This window comes from Hyaena hyaena, unplaced genomic scaffold (genome assembly GCF_003009895.1).
Source record: "Hyaena hyaena isolate Hyena2069 unplaced genomic scaffold, ASM300989v1 scaffold_441, whole genome shotgun sequence".
In the NCBI taxonomy this organism is placed as follows: domain Eukaryota; kingdom Metazoa; phylum Chordata; class Mammalia; order Carnivora; family Hyaenidae; genus Hyaena; species Hyaena hyaena.
Window position 1 is genome coordinate 522,484 of NW_024081074.1, and position 21,062 is coordinate 543,545.

Sequence of the window (21,062 nt, forward strand, 5' to 3'; positions counted from 1 at the left end):
TAGCAAGACACTGTTCAGTCTCCATTTGGGTTTTTTTAACGTTTTAATGTTTATTCATTTTTTTATTAAAAAATTTTTAATGTTTTTATTTATTTTTGGGAGAGACAGAGCACAGGCAGGGGAGGTGCAGGGAGACAGGGAGACACAGAATCCGAAGCAGGTATCAGGCTCTGAGCTGTCAGCACAGAGCCCAAGGCGGGGCTTGAACTCACAGACTGTGAGATCATGACCTGAGCCAAAATCAGAAGGTCAACCTAGCCACCCGGGCATCCCAATGTTTATTCATTTTTGAGAAGAGAGAAGAGAGGGGAAAGGGGAGTAGGGAGAGGGGAGAGGGAGAGGGAGAGGGAGAGGGAGAGGGAGAGGGAGAGGGAGAGGGAGAGGGAGAGGGAGGCAACACACAAGCAAGGGAGGGGTTGAGAGAGAGGGAGACACAGAATCTGAAGCAGGCTCCAAGCTCTGAGCTGTCAGCACAAAGGCTGATGCGGCGCTCTAACTCACAAACCATGAGATCATGACCTGAGCTAAAGTCAGACACTTAACCGACTGAGCCACCCAGACTCCCCTCAGCATCCATTTGTAATGTTTGACATTTTCCATAATAAAGAATAATTGATACAAAAGTGACATTCAAGCCTCAATAATAATAGTAATATTAATTACTACTAACCTGAGTGTGCTATGTGCCAGTTTCGAGTATATTTTTAACTTAATTCAACTCCTTAATTCAACTCCCTTAATTCAAACTATTAAAAACAATGTTTCATATCTTACCATTATGAAATTAATACATATTCAGTATGAAGATTTTATAAAATTTTAGAAAACTATTGTTGGAAAAAAGTTGCTAGATACTTTTGGAAGAGACCGCTTCCCCTATGCCCTTGGTTACAATTATACTGAAGAGTATGGACATTTGTCATTTATTGTACCTAATAGGCATTGCTCACATTTACTGAAAGCCCCGTATCGACTTGGCTCTAGTGTTCTCTGACTGGAGGGACCATATCTAATCTCCCCCACTTTATGGTACTTCTGATTTTCCACAATTCTTCTTTTTTAAGACTTTTTTTTAAGTAATGTCTACACCCAATGCGCGGCTTGAACGTACAACTCTGAGTCACAACTCCACCGACCAAGCGAGCCAAGCGCCCCTGATTTTCTGCAATTGTGATGATAAGTGAATACTGCTTTAGTGAGCAGAAAGCCTTGTGGAGAAAGCTTTTTCTGATTTTAGAGTTGCTTTCTTGGGCTCAAGGCTGGGTGACTCTGAAGGTTTTTGATACCTATGCCGCATTGCTTTTCAAAAGGAGTGATGCAGTCTCCCCTCTGGCCAACATGAACTCACAGCTCAGGGAGAGGGTGTTCCATCAAGACATTGCACCATCTGGCACCGTTCATTCATCTGTAGCTACTGCAAGGGGCTCCCGTCCAAGCAGGGCAGAGAAGGCAAACATGCCAATGACTAACCCAAAGCAGACAGCTGAGACCCACAGGGCCAATGTGGTGGGATCTGTGCACGGGGAGAGGGCAGGCCCGTGGTGGGTCTACAGAAGTGCTGGAGGTACTGTTTTCTTGCCTGTTTTATTATCGGCTGTTTTACTGACTGACGCCTTCCGTGCCCTCTCTGCAGCGGTGAGTCCGGGGCAGGGAAGACGGAGACCACCAAGCTCATCCTGCAGTTCCTGGCCATGGTCAGCGGCCAGCACTCGTGGATTGAGCAGCAGGTCCTGGAGGCCAACCCCATCCTGGAAGGTAAGCGGTCACCCTCAGGACGGGCCCTCCTCCCCAGGCCCTGCAGGCTGGAAGCTTCCTGCCAGGAGGTGCCCATGGGGAAGGACAGGATTGGCCGTACCCTTTCAGCGACTTCTCAGGATCCTCAGGACGGGAAAGACCAGCATGAAGTAGATGGTAGTGTGGGGGCTCCCGGGAAGGAAGAAGGGGAAAGACCGATGGTCTTACGAGCTTTCGCTAAGTGTGATTTTCACGGGATTGAAACAAGTATTCCTTTTAAATACAGACTGGGATGAAAACTGTTTGGCAAATGCTGGGTGTGTCCGCCTGAGGGAAGCAGTTGCGAAGCCTGTGTTAAGACGGTCTGTTAGAGGTCTACGAGTGGTGACCCCTGTGCAGGATGAAGGGGGAGGTGGCCGGAACGGATAGGACGTGTTGCCCCAATGGGATGCCCATAGGACACTCAGGAAAGGGAAAGTAGAGTTTGGTAGGATGAGGTTCAAGCTGCATGCAGACCTGCCCAGGCTTTGTCCGGCCCAAGGGGGAGCCCAGAGCAAAGTGCCTGTATAAGTGCCCTGCCCTGCGCACAGTGCCAGGTCTCAGTGTCCCCTTGCTCAGTCCCTGGTGGGGGCAGTCCAGAAATGTGCAACCTTGACCCCCCCCCCCCAGTGCCCAGCCATGGTCAGTGGGTTCTCTCCTGTTTCTTTATAACAGAGGATGTTTGCATACAGTTGAATTTCACCTATGGTTTTATGAGTTTTGACAAACATGCAGAACGCCCATCATTCTCCTGACATGGAATGTTCCTATCAACCCAAAACTTCCCTCATGGCCTCTCTTCCCAATGCCAACCTTTGGCGATCACCAACTTCCTTTTCTCCCCTATAGAGCTGACCCTTGACAATGAGGGTTTGGCATACGCAGGACCACTGTGGATACATGTGGATTTTTTTTTTTTATACAGTTCAATGTTGTAGATATATTTTCTCTTCCTTATGATTTCAGTAACATTTTCTTTTCTCTGGCTTACTTTATTGTGAGAATACAGTATATAATACATATAACTTACAAAGTATGTGTTAATTGAGTATATTATCGGTAAGGCTTCCAGTCAGCAGTAGGCTATCAGTAGTTAAGTTTTGGGGGAGTCAAAAGTCATACACAGATTTTCGACTGCACAGGGAGTCAGCGCTTCATCTTTTCCAGAAGGTTATATAAATGAGATCAAATGGTTTGCAGCCTTTGGATGCTGGCTACTTCTGTTAGCATGATGCATCTGGGATTTTTCATATTGCTGTCTGTATCAATAACTTGTTTCTTTTATGACACTGCATAGAAGTGTCAGTTTGTCTGTGTATCAACCAGCTGAAGGATGCCTGGGTTGTTCATAGTTTATGGTGATTTTGAATAAGGCTTCTGCAGACACTTGCATGCAGGTTTTTTTGTGAACATATGTTTTTCTCCTGAATGAACATGTGAGCATAAAGTCATTGGGTCAGATAGTAAGTTAGCCATTTGACCTTTGTCAGAAACTGTCACGATGTTTTCCAGGTGGCTGTGCCATCTTGCATTCCCACCAGCAAAATACAAGAGCTCTAGTCGCTCTGTGTCCTCGCCAATACTTGGTACTGTCAGAGTGGTTATTTGCTACTCTTATTGATGTCATCTCATCATGGGTCTTTTTTTTTATGTTTACTTATTTATTTTGAGAGCGAGAGAGAGTGAGGAAGGGGCAGAGAGAGAGAATCTCAAGCAGGCTCCATGTATAGCACAGGGCCTGACGTGGGGCTTAATCCCTCAACCCTGGGATCACGACCTGAGCTGAAACCAAGAGTCGGACTGACTGAGTCATCCAGGTGGCACTCACATCATGGTGTTCATTCAAATGTCCCTAATGGCTAATGATGTAGAGCATCTTTTCATGGGCTTATTCCCTATCTGCATATCTTCTCTGTATGTATTCAAATCTTTTGCCGATTTTTAAATGGTTTCCTTATTAATGAATTGGGAGCTCTTTATATATTCTGGATATAAGCCCCTTTAAGATACACGTTTTGCAGACATTTTGCCCCAGTCTGTAGTCTGTCGCTCTGTTCTTCTGACAGTGTCTTTTAGAGGGTGTACATTTTAGATTTTGATAAAGTTCCATTTATCTTTGTTTCTCTTCTTGATTATGCTTTCAGCGTTGTATTTAAGAAATCTTTGCCTATTGCTTCTTGGCCTTTTGGCTAAGATCAAGTAAAGAAATCCTTGCCTAACCCAGAGATTTCCTTATATGTTTTCTTCTAGATGTGGTGCAGTTTTAGGTTTTACATTTAGGTCTATATCTATTTTGTGTTCATTTTTTTCTATAGTCCAAGATCTGAGTCAAGTTTCTCCTTTTTTCTTATTTTTTTCCTTCCATTTCTTTTCTTCTTTTCTTTCATAAGGATATCCAAGAATTTCAGCCCCATTTGTCAAGAAGATCATTCTTTCTCCATTAGATGGCCTTTGTACCTTTGTCAACAATCAGTTGACCATACATGTGTGTATCTGTTTCTGGATTTTCTATTCTGTTCCATTGCTCTCTCTGACTACCCTTCACCAGGACCATGCTGTCTTGAGTTCTGTAGCTTAGTCAGTTTTCCCCTCAGGTAGCACCTTCCTCTGGTGGTGGTCTTCTTTTTCAAACTTGGCCACTGTAGGTGCTTTTTCTTTCCATATACATTGTATAATCGGCTTGCCAATTTCTACCAAGAAGAGCCTACTTCAGGTTTTCTTGAAAAGAGACCTGCCACCGGGTTCAACCACGCAAAGTAGGTTTTTGAAGCACAGTTAGCCCTTATCGGAGCCTTTGCTGCCTGTTGGGGTTCCACAAGAGAGAGAGACCAATGGCTCTTTTTCCTTCTTCTCATGGGACTAATTCTGTATGGTGGTATTTTCTAACTGCAACCCAACCCACCAATGAGTCATGAAATCAGTCTTTTAGGACAAATTAAATAGTATAGAATGGAAAATACCCCAGTGCTTCACTCTTGGTCAGAACCAGTATCGAATATTTTCTTTTAATTACACATACAGGTGGGGGGGTGTATACAATAAGACACATTGCAAAGGGTCTTTCTTATTGTGGGTCACATCAGAGAAGCTTGCACAAACAGCTCTATAAAATGCACCTCTGATCATGCTACAATCCGAAGGCCTTCTGGTCTGACCTCCCATGTGAGCCTGGTCCCTGCCAGCTGTTGCTACTCTCCCTGCAAGCTTGCCCTCCCAGCCCCTGCCCTTCAGCCTGAGCAATCTGTCCAAAATGCCAGTCTGTTCCCACACTCCCTCAGGAGGTTTCCTACCTCTCCCATCACCTACAGACCAATTCCAAATATCTTAGCCTGGCATACAAGGCTCAATACTACTAACTAGTTCCATCTACCTCCCACTGCTTTCCTCTATATTTTATGCTCCAGCCAATTTCCCACTCTGCAAGCACACCTGCACCTTCCCTTGCACTCCATCTTCCTCTCAGCATACTTGTGGCTGCCACCACTCTCCAGTGCAATGCTACTCATCCTTCAACTCTGGGATCAGCCACCTCCTCTCAGAAGCCTTCCCAGATGATCCCACTAAAAGTAAATTTCCTCCTCTCTGTTCCTATCATGGGCATCACCCTCTGGCCCTCAGCCTTCGGAAATGCCAAGACAATCCGAAATGATAACTCAAGCCGCTTTGGGAAGTATATCGACATCCACTTCAACCCCAGTGGGGTGATCGAGGGCGCACGCATCGAGCAGTTTCTCCTGGAGAAGTCCCGGGTCTGCCGGCAGGTGAGGCGTCCCTCTGCTGCACTGGCCCTGGGGAGGCCTCCTCCCACCCCAGGACGGGAGTCGGAATGAGGAGGCTTCCAAGACAGGTTCCCTTCCATCAATCTCACGCCTCCCAGGGACCTCCCCAAATCTTCATAGATTTTCTGCCACTGTACTTACCCTGAGATGGGCCAAGGACCCCCTAGAATTGCATAATGATGGTCCTTTCCTAGTATTTAAGACAAAGAAATAATAGGATTTTCTGTTTTGAATTTTCCATCCATAATATGTTCAACATTCTTTGGTGCCTACTACTCACCTCTGCTAGAATGCATTCTAAGTCCAGGTCAGTCCCCAGCTAAGGATCTGGGTCCTGGCATCACTCCCTGGCTTGCCTTTAGGCAAGGTGCCCTCAGGGCTGGGAGCAGCAGCAGAAATGCAGAGAAGGCCTGGGAACCAGGAATTTGTAGCGGGTGGCCTTTAGCACAGGGCTGTGGACGAGAGCTGACCTTGGAGGCCCAAGATGAGGGCATCTACCGAGCCGAATGTCCCTCGGGTCAATGCCAGAGCCACATCTGGTTGACAGATCTTGGAACAGAAGCTGGGACAGGGCTGGAGGTGAGAGGAAGTCCTGCAGCCGGGTAGCCTCAGCGGAATGCTTACTGGGCTCTCTGGACCGCCTTCCCCACCAGGCCCCGGAGGAGCGGAACTACCACATCTTCTACTGCATGCTCTTGGGGATGAGTGCAGAGGAGAAGCAGCTGCTGAGCCTGGGGACACCCTCCGAGTACCACTACCTGACAAAGGTGAGGCCCGCGCCGCCTCTCTCCACCCCACCCCTGTCCTCCTGCCCCGCCTCAACCTTCCCACCTCTGCCAGCACCACTGTGCCCAGCCTCCCACTAACAAAAGGAGAAAGAGAAAGGAAGGCTGCGTCCTGTTGGGAGTTCCCTTTTTCCATCCCCCACTCCACCCTTCTCCTGTTTAATGATGTCAGAGACTCTTACCCTTGTGCTTCCTTATTTTCTCTTGAACTCCTAGTCCTTGCCCATACACCTCAGCTTTCCCTGGCTCCAGCAGTCAGAGGGTCTAGTAAGTGATGGAGAGTCATAGCCACACTTCTCCTTCCTCCATTTCATTCCAGTTGTCCATCCTTGTAGGTGCCCGTAGAACTTGAACTCCAGCAAAGCAGGGACCTTGCTCTTGCTTTGGGCTGTACCCCCACTGCCTGGAGCTACGGGATGCGAGCAGCCACCCAGCTCAAGTTTGTCAAAAAGGGGATGGAGGAGTTCCACCTCTTGAATCTCTTCTGCCTAACCCCTCTCTCCTCCATTCACTGTCGCACACTCCTCATTTCTTGCCTGGATCCTGGTGGTGGTTTCCTCCAGCACCCTCCCTGTCACCAGACTTGACCCCTAATCATCATCCCATCATCTATTCTAGACCTTCCTTCCACAGTGCAAGTCTGACAGACCTGCAGGGGCTCCCTGTGGCTCCTTGCCATGGTTTCCAAGTGCCTCCAGATCCCAAACCCCTCCACTTCTCCCTACTATGGCCCCTGCTTCCTTGCCAGCCCTGCCCCTGCCTCCACAGCCTAGCTCCGCTGTTCTCTGCCTACACCACCTTCTCTCTGTGATGCATGGAGCACAGTGTGTGCTTCCTCCAGGAAGCTTTCCCTGACTTCCCAGTAGGGTTGTCCTGGCCCTCTTTGGTCTCAGCAGCACCTGTGACAGCATATGACACTGTCATTTGCTTCCTGCTTCCCTTCTTGGATGCACGGTGCCCTACATGGGCCGGGTCTATCCATTTATGAATTCCCAGCAAGCAGCACAGGCCCGGGTGCACAGGGAGCTTTGGAAGGTGTTTGTTAAAGCACTGAGCTCACAGGATTCCCCAGAGAGGTTAAGGCAGGTGTTACTATGGATGGGTGACAAATAGAGGCTTAAAAAAGCTCAACAGCTTGGCTGAGGCCACACAGCTTCTGAGCTGCTGTGTCCATGTTCCCACGATCCCACCTCCGGAAGCACGTTTATGTATCTTCTGAGCTGGAGCCCCCAGCGGGCCTCTCAGAGTCTACCCAGAGCCTAGGAGGTGTCACTTCTTAGGGGCCTTTGGCTAAGTCCCTGACACGTCTACACCTTGCTAGCCCTGTGATGGAGGAGGTGGGATGTGGTGTGGCCCCCAGAATGTTGAGGTGCCCAATCTTGCAGGGAAACTGCACCTCGTGTGAGGGTCTCAATGACGCCAAGGACTATGCACATGTGCGCTCCGCCATGAAGATTCTCATGTTCTCTGACTCAGAGAACTGGGACCTCAGCAAGCTCCTGGCAGCCATTCTCCACCTGGGCAACGTGGAGTTCATGGGTAATGCTCTCCACTCAAACTCTACCCCCTGGGGAGGAGGACTGGAGGGACCAGGATGGGAGGAGGAAGAAATCCCTGGGAGTTCTCACCTCAGAAGCCTGTCAGAGCCACACGGTCTAGCCCTGTCCTGGGAAAATGCACTGAAAATTGTAGCTATGATTTTGGAGATCTTGCAGCATTACGGGGAAGATGTCATAGCTGAGGGCCCTCCAAAGATGAAACTCTGATCAATCCCCCTGTTTTAGCTGGGACCCTCCAGGGCTGCCCCCTTAAGATGAGGGTGAGCCAGAGTGAACAAAGCAATCCATAAACTTGCAAGTCTATTTGTAGGCATCCGGGTGGTCTGGGCATTAGGGTGTCTTGGCCCATTCGTGCCTCCAAGAACCTGACAGAAGTTCCTCTCTGGAGGAAACTAGCATCAACTTTGATTACAAATTATTCCTTTAAACAGTTTTTCAAACACCGCATCTCACATGCAGCCAGGGATAGATAGGAACGAGGAAATAAGATATCATGAGTAAGAACCAGCAGAAATAACAGGCAATAGATATAGAACCACAAAGGCTTCAGATATTTAGGATTATTGGACACAAACCATAAAGCAGCTATGCTTTCTATGTTCAGCAAAAGAAAAGGTCAAGCTTGAAAATTTAGACAGGAAACTGGAGATGGAAGATGTGATATTATAGACTGTAAAAGGAACTGTGTAGAAATTCTAAAATTAAAAAAGGGAAAGACCAAAATTCAGAACTCAATGGATGGTTTTAGCAGTCAGTTTTATACACGTGGAGAGGGAGTGTGTAAGCTGGGAAGAAGTTGGAACACAGCATGGAGATACAGAAGGGTGGAAACTATATAAGAGAGAGGAGGAGATGTGGGGGACACAGTGAGAAGCTATAGAGTAGCTTTAATCAGCGTCCTAGAAAAAAAAGAGAGAGAAAAGAATGGGGCAGAGGCAATATTGGAAGGAATGGTGGTTGGTTCTAGATTCATGAAGGATAGCAATTCACAGAACAGTGAGGAAAGGACAGACTTTTCAATAAACTTTTCTAGAGCGATTGGTTGTCCATGTGGAAAACATGAACTTGGACGCCTCTCTCGTACCATGTAAGGAACTCTGCTCTGGGAGAGTTGTTGCTGTGCCCCTGTGATCCACCAAACTGTGGTGACAGGTGGGTGCTGACACGCACACAGGGGGCAGCAGGACCTGGAAGAGCATTAAAAATGTGATGTTGAGGAGGTGGTATCGGGCACAGAAGAATGCAGGTCTCGTGGATCAGACATTCGTTTAGATCACACTTAACAAAAGTTAAAAACAGGTGAAATTAAATGCTGTTTAGGGACTCATATGTAGGTAATAAAAGGATCATGGAAAGCAAGGAAGTGGTTTCCATTAGTGAAAGGGACGTGGTCTTAGCAGGAAAAGACCACGAGGGCTTCGGATGTTGGCCAGGCTCTGTATCTTGGTAGTAGTAGTGGTTACACCATGTCGACTTAATCATCATTTATTATAACACGCCTTCAGCTTCTATACACTTTTTTATCTGAATGCTTTATTTCATAATTTTTTCAAATTTAAAAAAGAGATTATCGATATGTACATAAGTGGCACTTCCCCGCTCTGTCCGCCCGGTAGTCCTGAGGTGGAGGTCGCCTCAGAGAAGGGAATGAGCTGGGGGGCTGGTCAAGAGGCCCGTGCAATAGGAGTGGGCCCGGCTTATAGTGACGCTCTGTTAATGTCTGCTTATTGGCCTGAATGAATAAACGAATGCCGAGATTTCCACGGACAGCAGAGTGGACTCAAGGGGGGCGATGGCTCATCTTTCTCTTTAGTAGACCCCATCCCGCACACACCAGCATCAGGCTTCTGCCTTCAAATAAGCCCTCGTTTCTTCAAACTTCACTTTGACCCAGGGCTATGATCTCGCTGAGTGGAGGGGAAGTAGTCTGTTATCCTCCTTCACAGCTAAGGGGCTGGTAATCACCAGGGACATTGGCTTCCGCAGAGGGTCTGGGAGAGGCAGTGCCCCACATCCAGGAACAGTTGCCTCTAATAGGTGGATCTGGGGCTGCCCCAGGCCCGGGCCCTACGGGGATACCTGTTCCATCACTTGAGCTGCTGTGCCTCTCAGGGTTATTGCTTCTCTCCACAGCCGCAGTCTTTGAGAACCTGGATTCCTCTGATGTGATGGAGACGCCTGCCTTTCCCATCGTGCTGAAGTTACTGGAGGTAGCCTGGCCATTGTGTTTGTCAGCTTCCATTTCTGTGAGGGGCCCCAGGGGTCTGCGCTCACAGCCCCCTGACTCCTGATTGTCATAACCCTTCCCAAGCTCCCACTCCTTCCCCCCAACTCCTCTCCCAGACTCTCAGCTCAACCCCGGAACCCATCTGGCACTGCAGACACAGGGGTGGGAAGCAGGGTGGGAGGCAGCATGAGCTAGTCTTTAACAAAGCAATGAAATGATTGGTCCAGCTCTAACACACATTTCTTCCTCTTCCCCATGTGCCCCCTGCTCTTCAGTGGCCTTCACTCACCATCCTCCCTCTGCACCCACCCAGTCCCCAAGCTCTCCCCACAAGGCCACATAGCCCAGTGCCCTTACACTGGACCGCCCCTGCCTCTCTTCACTAAGCCCCTGCCTTCCAGAGCTGTGCTGTTCTGGGAAAGTGGAGCCTCCCTGGAGGAAGAATGGCAGATACTGGGTGGAGAGAGATCTTTGCCCTGGGAACATTATAATGTCCTCCACGTCACACCCATTGACAGTTATGGTGGGGAATTAATACAATCAGAAGCAAGCAAACAAACAAAGCCATCACACTTTGCAGCTAATCTTCTTTATTTGGTTCAGGGTCTTAGAGACTTTGGGTTCTTGCTGACTCCGTCTTCCCTGCATGGTGAGAGGGACTGGCCCATCCGGAACCCTCCTGTTCCTTCAGGCCCTCACCCCTCCAGGCAGGAACGGCTTCGGTTGGGGAATACCCAGATGCCAATAGTCTGACCTCAGAGCCCGCCCCGCCCATTGTTTTCCAAGGTCTGCTATGGCACCAGCCCCTTCCCCAGCTCCGGAGACCAGCAGACAGCTGGCAAACCAAGCAGCCAGCGTGCCCAGGGCCCATCCAGGTTGTGCATCCTTCCCGACGCTCTGGCTCCCCAGTGCTTAGACTGCGGCTGGGCCTGGGCCTGCCCAGGACCCCGACTCAGGCCTGCATCTGGCCTGGCCCCCTGAACAGCCCCACGGGCCTCTCCCACCATCTGGCCTTGGGCACAGGGTGTTTAGTCACAGGAGAGAACAGGAGTTGGAGGCACGGAGCCAGGCCCTGCCCCATTAGCCGTGACGCCCGGCGTCGCCTGCCTTTCCAGGTGAAGTACCAGGCGCTCCGGGACTGTCTGATCAAGAATTCCATCATCATCCGAGGGGAGTTTGTCACCAGGCCCCTGAACATCACCCAGGCTGCAGACCGCAGGGACGCCTTTGTCAAGGTACAGAGCTGTGGGACAAGGGGCCCATGTGTCAATGTGCTGAACCTGGCTCCTTGCCCTGCTGGTGGAGAGCAGGAAAGAGCAGAGGTGGCTGGGCTGGCCTTGATTCTGCCAGTCACCTGCCTCGTGACGGTGGCTTCCTAGCTTCTTTGGGCTTCAGTTCCTTGCCTGTAAGGTAGGGACAGAAGCCCCCAGTAAGTCCAGGAGATTCGCTGTGGGTCCAGCCTTTGCAGGTGAACTTAGGGATGAGGGCCAGCCTTCCTCCTATACCACAAAGCCTGTGGGCTTCTCCCCTTGTCTCCTCAGGGCATCTATGGCCACCTCTTCCTGTGGATTGTCAAGAAAATCAATGCTGCCATTTTCACCCCGCCTGCCCAGGACCCGAAAAATGTTCGAAGGTCCATCGGCCTCCTGGACATATTTGGCTTTGAAAATTTCCAGAACAATAGGTATGAAGACCTCAGGTCACCTGCTTTCAGAGATGGGAGGTCAGCTTAACTTGGGGCTAGCCGGGCAGCTGGGGGTAGCCACTTCTCCCCCGTGAGACTGCTCTGCAGGCCTGCATGTGTCTGCGGTGAGATGGTCTGTGCTCCTCCCCTCCCCCTCTCGGGTCTAGAGAAGGCCACACGGCTAAATGCATCCCCAAGTATTTGTCGCCCACCTTGAGCCATCTGCTCTCCCATCACATGAGGCGAGGGTGAATTTGGACATCGCTAGCCTTGATTCAGCTGCATCTTTACATGGGACGTCCCACTAGTGACTGGGGAAGGAAGGTAGGGGATTTGTGACCGTCCCTGACTTTCAAGTTTTGCAAGGGTAAGGCAAGGCAGGACGTCGCCTCTGACCCTGTGTCCCAGTGTTTCAGCACCCCAGCCGGGAGGCCCACGAGCTGGAGGTGAGAGGCAAGTCAGAAAAGTGACTGTGACTGTAATGAAGGCTGGGGAGGGGGATGACAGGGCGCTAGAGGGAGTCAAATGAGGACAGGTGATGCTGTCAAGTGGCGGAGGACGTCACCACGAGGAAATGAGGACAAGCAAGCAGGAGCACATGGGATTGCAGCCTCCCCAGGACCAGCAGGCAGGGCAGGGGCCTGCTCAGTGCGCTGGGGGGATGGGCAGGGCTGGCTAAGCCCAGTGCAATGGCAGCTCTAAGGCACAGGAAACTCAGGTGTGATTCAGATCCTCTGCCCCCAGGAGAGAGAGCTGAGCAGACCAAGCACCTTGGCTGCCTTAGAGGTGGTCGCAGAGGGTCGGTCATTTATGCAGGGGCCCCTCCCTGAGGGTCTGTGACAGGCCTTCAGTCACTTCCTGCAGGTGGCCATTGAGCGCTCTCCGGGCAGGCCAGGCGTGCAGGGAGCGGGGCACACGGCGTACCTGTCCCCTCCCCTCCTGGGTTAACAGGCGTTGAACCACCAGTCTCGGGAATGATGAGGTTTTGCATAAGTGGGCAACGTATCCGGAGGAAGAAAGGCCTCCACGAGACCCCAAGGGATGAACAGAAGGAGCCCAGCAATGAGGAAGGAGAGGAGGGAGGCAGGGAATGTGTGACCTCCCTCCCCGCCCCCCGGGGCAGGGAAGAAGTGGGTGCCTCACAGCACCGCTGAGGCCCCTCCCAGAGACGCAGGGAGCTTTGTTCTGTTCTCTGCCTGTGGGGATCTGAACTGAGCAGGAAGCCCGGGAGGACTGGAAGCAGGGACAGAGAGTCCACCGAGGGGCGTGGCGTGTGGAGACGGGTTGGCTGTGTCCTGGATAGTGAGGGAGGGGGCCTGCACACAGCCTGCAGCGCGGGCGTGCAGAGGAGCAAACAGGTGGGGGCGCTGTGTCCGAGAGAGAGCGAGAGCTGGGCCAGACTCCAGGGCCGTTTGGAACTGGGAAGGGAGGAGGGAGAGGTGTCAGGTGCGACTCCGTGGTTTGTGACGCCAGCCAGGGGTGACGAGTGGAGGGGCCGTTGGAGATGGGAGGCCCGGAGGCTGTAGGCTGGAGCGGGAGTAAGGAGTAGTCGGGCTGCTGCAAAGGAGCCTGGCACGCAGCAGCCACACATACTCTAGCCTCTTGTCCCCGGGCTGGGGCTGCCCCGGGACACCGGGTCCCCCAAGGATTGTCTCTTGATGACAGTCTCTAGCTCTGTTTGCCATGGGCTGGAGGAGGTGATGGTGGCAGGGGCAGAGAGAAGGGGGAGGGGATGTGACAAGGTGAATGTGTGCATAGAGGTGGGCCTCTATGGGCTCACCGTGTCCCCCCTCCGGGTGGTGGCGCCCCGCCCCCCCAGCTTTGAGCAGCTCTGCATCAATTTTGCGAACGAGCACCTGCAGCAGTTCTTCGTGCAACACGTGTTCACCATGGAGCAGGAGGAGTACCTCTCCGAGAACATCGCTTGGGACTACATCCACTACGACGACAATCGGCCCACCCTGGACCTGCTGGCCCTCAAGCCCATGAGCATCATCTCCCTCCTGGATGAAGAAAGCCACTTCCCACAGGTGCATCCCTGACACCACCCACCCCAGGGTGGAGAGCCCCGCTCATGGGTCTCACCCTCGAGGGGGGGAAACCCCCTGGGGGTGGCCCATGGGTCCCTGAGGTTGCTGAAACCTCTGTCAGGCATCAGCAGCCCAGTCCCAGCCTCAGCAACCTCTTCTCCTGCAAGGTCCACCTCCTACAGGAAGGCCTCCTGACTCCAGCCTCACTCCCCGTTCCCCAGCAGCAGGAGGTCACAGTCACTGTTTATTCACACCTAAGAACTCACCCCAAGAGGGGCTTCCTAAGCACCCATGGGCCTGGGGCTGCACTGCAGAGGGTGTGAGAGATAGAAATGCTTGCTTCTCACCCTGAAGGCACTCTGCCTGTCCTAGGAAAGTCTGCGTCCAAAGAAGGGCAAGCCAGGGCCAGGGCACCTGGGTGACTGGAGGGAAGGGGAGGGGAGGGTGGCGCTGTGGAGGTCAGCAGACCTGTTCTCTGCTCCCAGTTCAGCCCTCACTCACAGAGACTTGTCACCAGCCCTGAGCGGCAGTTAGAAGGGCCCTGAGTCACTCTGAGCCGAGCTGCTCTGCCCCTGTGAGAGAGTTCCTGAGCCTTTGGCTGTGCTGGCTGACCTCCCTGAGCATGGCTGAACTGTGGGGCGTGTGCATTCTTCCAGGGAACAGACACCACCATGCTGCAAAAGCTGAACAGTGTGCACGCCAACAACAAGGCCTACCTGCAGCCCAGGAACATCCACGATGCCAGATTTGGCATCGCCCACTTTGCGGGCGACGTGTACTACCAGACAGAAGGTGGGCACAGCTCCTCACCGCTTCGCTTCCCTTCCAGATCTGGATCATTCCAGGGGGCGGGGCAGGGATGCGGGAAGAAGGCTGAGAGGGCAGGGTATTTTGCAGAGCTAACAATGGGACAACAGGAATGGAATGGACCCTGCGTGGATTGTCAGCACCAGTCATACTGTACGGGGGCCACCTGATAGCCTCATTTCAACATGATCACCTCTGTAAAGGCCCCATCTCCACATATAGTCACACTCTGAGGTCCTGGGGTTAGGGCTTCAACGTGTGGATTGGAGGGTTGGAGGGGGATGCAACTCAGCCCATAACACTGCCCCTTCTTAATTTCTGGATTCTCAGTCTTCAGGGTGGAAGGGCCCTTGGCCCTGGCAGGACCTTCCAGGACCCCAGAGCACAGCTGGTGGAGGGGCTGGGGGCTCTGGGCCCTCAGGTCCGCCTTAGCGACCACGGGCATGCTTGGTTCCTAAACCTCTTCTGTCAGGGACGCCTGAGTGGCTCAGTTGGTTAAGCATTGGACTTGGGCTCAGGTCATGATCTCATGGTTTGCGTGTTCAAGCCCCGCATATGGCTCTGTGCTGACAGCTCAGAGCCCAGAGCCTGCTTCAGATTCTGTGTCTCCCTCTCTGCTTCTCCCCCACTCACACCCATCCACACCCCCCCCTAAGGGCACACATTCACTGTGAGATCTGTGCAGTTTAAACTCCTAATAAGGAGGGAACTGTGGCCTCAGGCCTCCTAATCAGCGAGCCATGCCCCATCCTTGGAGCCGGTAAGACACTCAGTATGAATTCTTCTCCCCCTTCCATTTGGGGCTCCCAGGAAGAGCAGCTCACCGGTCTCACACCCACACAGACTGGCCTGCTGGGGCGGGTGGGCGCACAACTCCTCCCAGGGGCCTCCCGGCTCAGGGGCGAGGGCAGCCGTCCCTTCCAGGCTGCAAGCTCCCTGGGCCTTACCAGGCTGCCAGACGATCAGGACTTCGTGGTGGGGCTGGGAGGCTTCTTCAGTCTCCTTTTCCTTGTTTCCTCTTTTTAACTCCTTTACGTGAGTAAGTAGCTGCCTGGGCCAGACTTGCCCAAGGTCACCTGGACACTTAGCAGGCCAGAGCCCTGAGGAGAGCCCTCAGACATCTCCCTGCAGGGAAATCTAAACTGTAACCCAAAGGGATGCATGGTTGGCACTGGCTGCTGGTCTGCCCCAGGGCATACCTGGGAGTTACAGTGATGGCCAGGGCTGGGGGTGCTGAGGGAATGGGGTCACTCCTGTCCGCGGTGCTCCCGGGGTGGGGGTGAGGGGGCATGGCTGGTGAAGGACAGGGAAAGTCCTCGGACTGCCCACGCACCGAGCCTCAGAGCCGGTGAGAAAGGTTGCCCGGAGGCCGGCAGAGCCCTGGGGAGGGCCCTGGGAGCCTCCTGGAATAGACCATGCTGGAGCTGGTCTTGAAGAATGAGCTGGAGCCGCATGGGTGCCTGAGGAAGGAAGAGTGTACAGGAGCGGCCGGTGGGGGGCAGCGGTGTGGGAGAGCTGGGAGCTCTGTGGGTGATTTGGTGTGGGTAGGCGTGCTGTGGTGGCGACAGCACAGGAAGCATTCGGCAGGGAGAGAGGCGAAGGGCAGAGGGTCAGGGCCCTGAGCCCGGAAGAACGGGGTAGAGGGCAGAGTGGTGGGCTGTGATTGAAGGGAGGGTTCAGGCAGAAGGACTGGCAGTGGAGGGGTGACGGGGGTGGGGCTGGAGGGTTTAGGTGTGGGTGTGACACACGGGCAGAGAGCGTGCAGGGGGGGCGGGGCTCTGCTGGCTGGACAGGGAGGCCAAGGGCCAGGTGGAGAAGGCAGCAGGCCCTCCTCCGGGCTTCCTGGTGTGACCAGAGCCCCCCAACCCCACTGCCCTCCCCCTCCCCCGTGGGCCTGTGGGTCTGTGGCAATGGCCGAACTGGGCTGGTGGGTGGGCTCTGCTTCCCGCACAGGCTTCCTGGAAAAGAACCGAGATGTGCTGAGCACAGACATCCTCACCCTAATCTACTCCTCCGAAAACAAGTTCCTGAAGGAGATATTCAATCTGGAGTCAGCAGGGACCAAGCTGGGATTTGGGACCATCATCCCAGCCAAGACAGGGAGCCAGCTCTTCAAGGTAGTCTCCCGATGGGGGGTCCTGCCAGTGCCTCCCAGGGCCCTCAGCCCCTAGGGCCTCAGGGGTCAGATGGGTACACACAGAGAACACCTATCACCTGGGTCTCAGCTGCTCAGTCAGGGCCCAGAAGTGAGTGCAAACCAGGAGTGAGGTGCTGTGTGGGCCGTGGTAAGGGGACAGGTTTCCGTGGACAGCCTGCTTCTGGGCGTGTGGTCTGGTGGGGGCACATCTGCTGGTGTGGATATTATGTTTCTAGATTGGTCTGTGTGTGTGTGTTGGGTGTGTGCACAGTGTGTGTATTGTGTGTGTGGGGTGTGTGTGTGTATGGTTATCTGGTGTATGTGTGTGTGGTGTGGGGTGTGTTTTATGTGATGTATATGGGGTGTGGAGTATGTATGTGTATATGTGGGGTGTGTGTGTGCTATGGTGTATATGGTATTTATGTGTGATATGTGTGTGTGGCATGTGCAGTATATGTGGTATGTGTGTGTAGTATGGTATGTGGTGTGTGTGTACTATGGGTGTGTGTGTGGCATGTGCAGTGTGTGTATGGTATGTATGTGGTGTGTGCGTTATGTGTGTACTATGGGTGTGTGTGTGATATGTGGTGTGCAGTGTGTGTATGTGTGGTGTGGCAGGGGCAGCACTAAGGGTGCCGGCCAGAGAGGTGGGCAGCAGAGAGCCCCCACTGCTCCTCAAGGCGGCCTAGAATTTCCTGGCAGGGTGAGGGTCTGCCTACCCACTCCCTGCCACTCCGCCACCCCTTAAGAGTGTCTGTTCCAGAAAAGGCCCATGAACCATCTAATGAGGAACTCACCCACCAGGGGGCAGGGACATGGGGCCAGCTGGGTGGCTCGGGAACTTGGGGTGTAGGCAGAGGAAACTGCCCCCTGTGCCGTGCATTCCACTCTGGCCACACTGAGGTGCCCTTAACCTGCCATCAGGCCCCACCCTAACCTCTGTAGGAGGCCTCTCCTGAGACCTCAGGGCCCAGGGAGGCATCCAGGAGCCTTGAGGCCATGCAGGAATTGCCCACATCAGGAACCAGGTAGGACCAGCCCGTACCCTCTGCATCACTGAGCCAGGCTCAATGCTCCACAGCTGAGGCCGGAGTATAGGCTGTCCTGGCTCTGTGGGCCCCAGAGCATGCCCTGGGGATTCCATGGAGCAGGGTGACAATGGATGGAAATGCACGGTATTTTACAAACCTGTATGACAGGAAATTGCTGCCCGCTGTTCCTGTAAGCTGCCAGTGATGGCATTCTCTTCGTCAGTGTGTTAAGACTCGTGTATCCAATTGCTGCGATCAGGCAGTACCTGCCTTTGTTCAGCTGCCTTTGACTTGGAAAGGATTTGATCAAGGAGCATCGCCCAGGATCAGCACTGCCCAAAACACACACCTGGGCTTGTCCCCTCCTGCGTCCATAATTCTGATACGGTTATTTTAAAACTATATGCATTTGCTACAATGCTCACCATGTGCAGTATAAAACAAGTTTTAAAATCAAAACCAATACAAAAACCGAAAACGTAGAAGGGTGAGGTAAAAAGGGAATGTGGTCAGTTCTCACGTCCTTTCCCACTCTGGTGCGTCCCCTTGCACACCCCACGTGGGGCCCCACCTCTAGGCAGGATGCTTTGCTCTGCCTTGCTCACCGGAACCCACGTGGGCCAGTGAGCGGGGGGCTGAAGGATGTCTGTGACATTGGCCGAAGCCTCACCCGGGTCAGCCGTGCCCCAGGCCGAGCTCCCCAGCTCCCTGCTTGTACCTGTGCTTCTGCCCGCAGTCCACAGTCTCCAGCAAGCAGTCCTCCACCCTGGCGGGCCAGTTCAAGAAGTCCCTGGACCAGCTGATGAAAATCCTGACCAGCTGCCAGCCCTACTTCATCCGCTGCATTAAACCCAACGAGTACAAGAAGCCGCTGGTAATGAGGGGGTGCTGGGGGCACATGCGAGGAGGGAGGGGATACCTACTGGATGAGTCTCATGGCACGGTCATGTCACTCCTTCCCCGGCCTGGCCAGCATTAGAGCTATCTGCCCCCATCTTATAGACGGGGACACTGAGACCAGTGTCTACATTCTAAGGTCAGTGACTGGCAGGGCTTTGGGTAACCCAGACCTCTGCTGGCTCCGGCCTGCTGTTCACCAGCTGTGTGCACTTGGCCAAGTGCTCTGCTTCTCTGAGTCTGTTTTCTCTTCGGCAAAGTCAGAATCCTGCCCGTGTTGGGGGCAGCAAGGCCTATACATGATGTTTTTGGCATATCTGCATGTGCAAATCCTGCTTGGTAGGGGGAAGCAACCAGTACTAGGTGTTAGAGTCTGGTGGCTGCTGGTCACCAAGGCCTGAGGCCAAGCAGCTCTTTGGAGGGTGGCTTTATCCACATATGTGCTGGGTAGGAGCCTGGTACCCAGGAGTCCCGGACCTGTAGGCTTGGGAATCCCACCCAGAGGCTCAAATACAGGACTCCCCAAACTGGGAGAAGCCATCTAAAAGGAGATTAAATGACTCAAAAAAATCTTATAAGGGGAAAAATTAATATTACGTTAAATGCAGTATATTTTTAGAAGAGAATAAAATCATATGAAATTGGGACTGGCCTAGGAAATCCAGAAGGTGTCCTCCTTACAGGCACAGCACCTGTATGTTGGGTAATAACTGTGCTTCCAGAGGCCCTCTGCCCTCACCCCCCCCCCCCCGCATCCCCACCCCACTTCCAGTGCTGAGGGACAGGTGGGCGGGGCCTGAGGCTGATGCTCCTGTATCTCAGGCAGCCCTGACTTGAACATCCCTCAGAGACAGTGGCTGCTATGTATAGGGGGAGAGGCCAGGCTGAGGGGCCAGACAGGCTCAGGGTGACCTCGCTCAGCCACTTAGGAGTGTGGCCCTGAGCCCCAGGCACCTCATCTTTAAATTGGAGCTAAGTGCCCCACCATGTAGGGCTGTTATAAAGATTCAACAAGAAACACAGAGCCCACAGTAAATGCCCAATAAATGGGACCCAATTAGCTGCCCAAGACCAATGGCCACGTGGCCCTGGATCCCACGAGCAGTTGGCACTGTGGCCCTCAGCCTCTCCAGGTAGGTAACAGCCTGCTGGTGGGCTTACCAGATTCCAGGGAGTGCCCTTAGTCCCCAGACACTCCTGGCTGGGAGGCTGAGGGGCGTGCTCTCTCAAGGCCAAGCCATGTAGAGTCTGGGGCCATGGCTGAAGACCCCATTCCCCTGCTCAAAGCCTCATGTCCCAGTTCCTCCCTATCAGCCACGCCCACCTCTGCGGGAGAGAAACTAAGTTGGCTACAATATTTTCTGACTCGAGGTAGGGAATGTCCTTCATTACAGGAGAATGTGGGAGGCAGGAGAGCGCCCACCCCAACCCAGGCAAGGCCAGGAGGAAAGTATCCTTTGGGAGCATTGTTGTGGGGCATTTACAAACATTTTAAACATGACATATGCAAATAACTTTTATATTCATAGTACTTTGCATATCCGGAGAATGAGGGAAATATTTAGTGTTCTTATGTAAGTCATAGTTTGTAGATTCCTGACTTGTATCTGCTTGGAAATACTTTGGAGGCTTTTCAGTGACTTGGGTCCAAAGTCCTCTCTTCAAAATCGGTGTCTGCAGCGTAAAGCAAACAACTCCGTTAAGGCAAGCACTGCGGAGTTCTCTCGTGTCTGGGGATGGCCGGGTGGCTGGGAGGCTGCCCGGGCAGGTGCACCGACCATGTGCAAGCCTCCCGCCTGTGTGCCCTCAGCTCTTCGACCGGGAGCTGTGCATCCGGCAGCTGCGCTACTCGGGCATGATGCAGACGGTGCACATCCGCAAGTCAGGCTTCCCCATCCGGTACACGTTCGACGAGTTCTCGCAGAGATTCCGTGTGCTGCTGCCCAGCGCCGTGCGCCTTCAGGTGCCCCTGCCGCCTCGCCCCCGCCTGGGCCCGCTGGCACTGAGAGGCGGAAGTGCCTGCGCTCCCACCTTCGGGCGCCCCAACCCCCAGTTCCTCTAGCTGCCCTCCTGATGCCCAGGCCCCCTTCCTGGACTCCAGGCTTTGAAAGGACCCCTGTTCCTCCCTTCCATCTCATCTCCTCCCCGCCCCCCCCATCTTTCACTCCCTGGGTGCCCTGGAAGTGAGGGAGGGGCCCGCTCACACTGGGGCACACTCACTGGTTGAGGCCGGTGGCCGAAATGTTGGTGTGAGGAGGTGTCTGCAGTTTAAAGCAAACACTGGCGAGATGGTGCCGTGCCTGGGTTGCTGTTTGGGGCAAGAGGTCCTTCCCATCCTTCCTCAGACTCTGAG

At 53.2% G+C, this 21,062-nt stretch overlaps 1 protein-coding gene across 1 annotated transcript in view; it reads left to right on the forward strand.

Annotated features, from left to right (window-relative positions):
* The window catches only part of MYO7B (myosin VIIB), a 77,473-nt gene that overhangs the window by 16,174 nt on the left and 40,237 nt on the right, over positions 1-21,062 (forward strand). The window contains exons 6-17 of the mRNA XM_039253171.1: positions 1,634-1,755; positions 5,392-5,534; positions 6,206-6,319; positions 7,723-7,876; positions 10,030-10,106; positions 11,239-11,358; positions 11,665-11,807; positions 13,627-13,837; positions 14,494-14,629; positions 16,598-16,761; positions 18,549-18,686; positions 20,520-20,672. Coding sequence (XP_039109102.1) covers positions 1,634-1,755; positions 5,392-5,534; positions 6,206-6,319; positions 7,723-7,876; positions 10,030-10,106; positions 11,239-11,358; positions 11,665-11,807; positions 13,627-13,837; positions 14,494-14,629; positions 16,598-16,761; positions 18,549-18,686; positions 20,520-20,672 — 1,675 coding nt within the window. The remainder of the gene's footprint in view (positions 1-1,633; positions 1,756-5,391; positions 5,535-6,205; positions 6,320-7,722; positions 7,877-10,029; positions 10,107-11,238; positions 11,359-11,664; positions 11,808-13,626; positions 13,838-14,493; positions 14,630-16,597; positions 16,762-18,548; positions 18,687-20,519; positions 20,673-21,062) is intronic.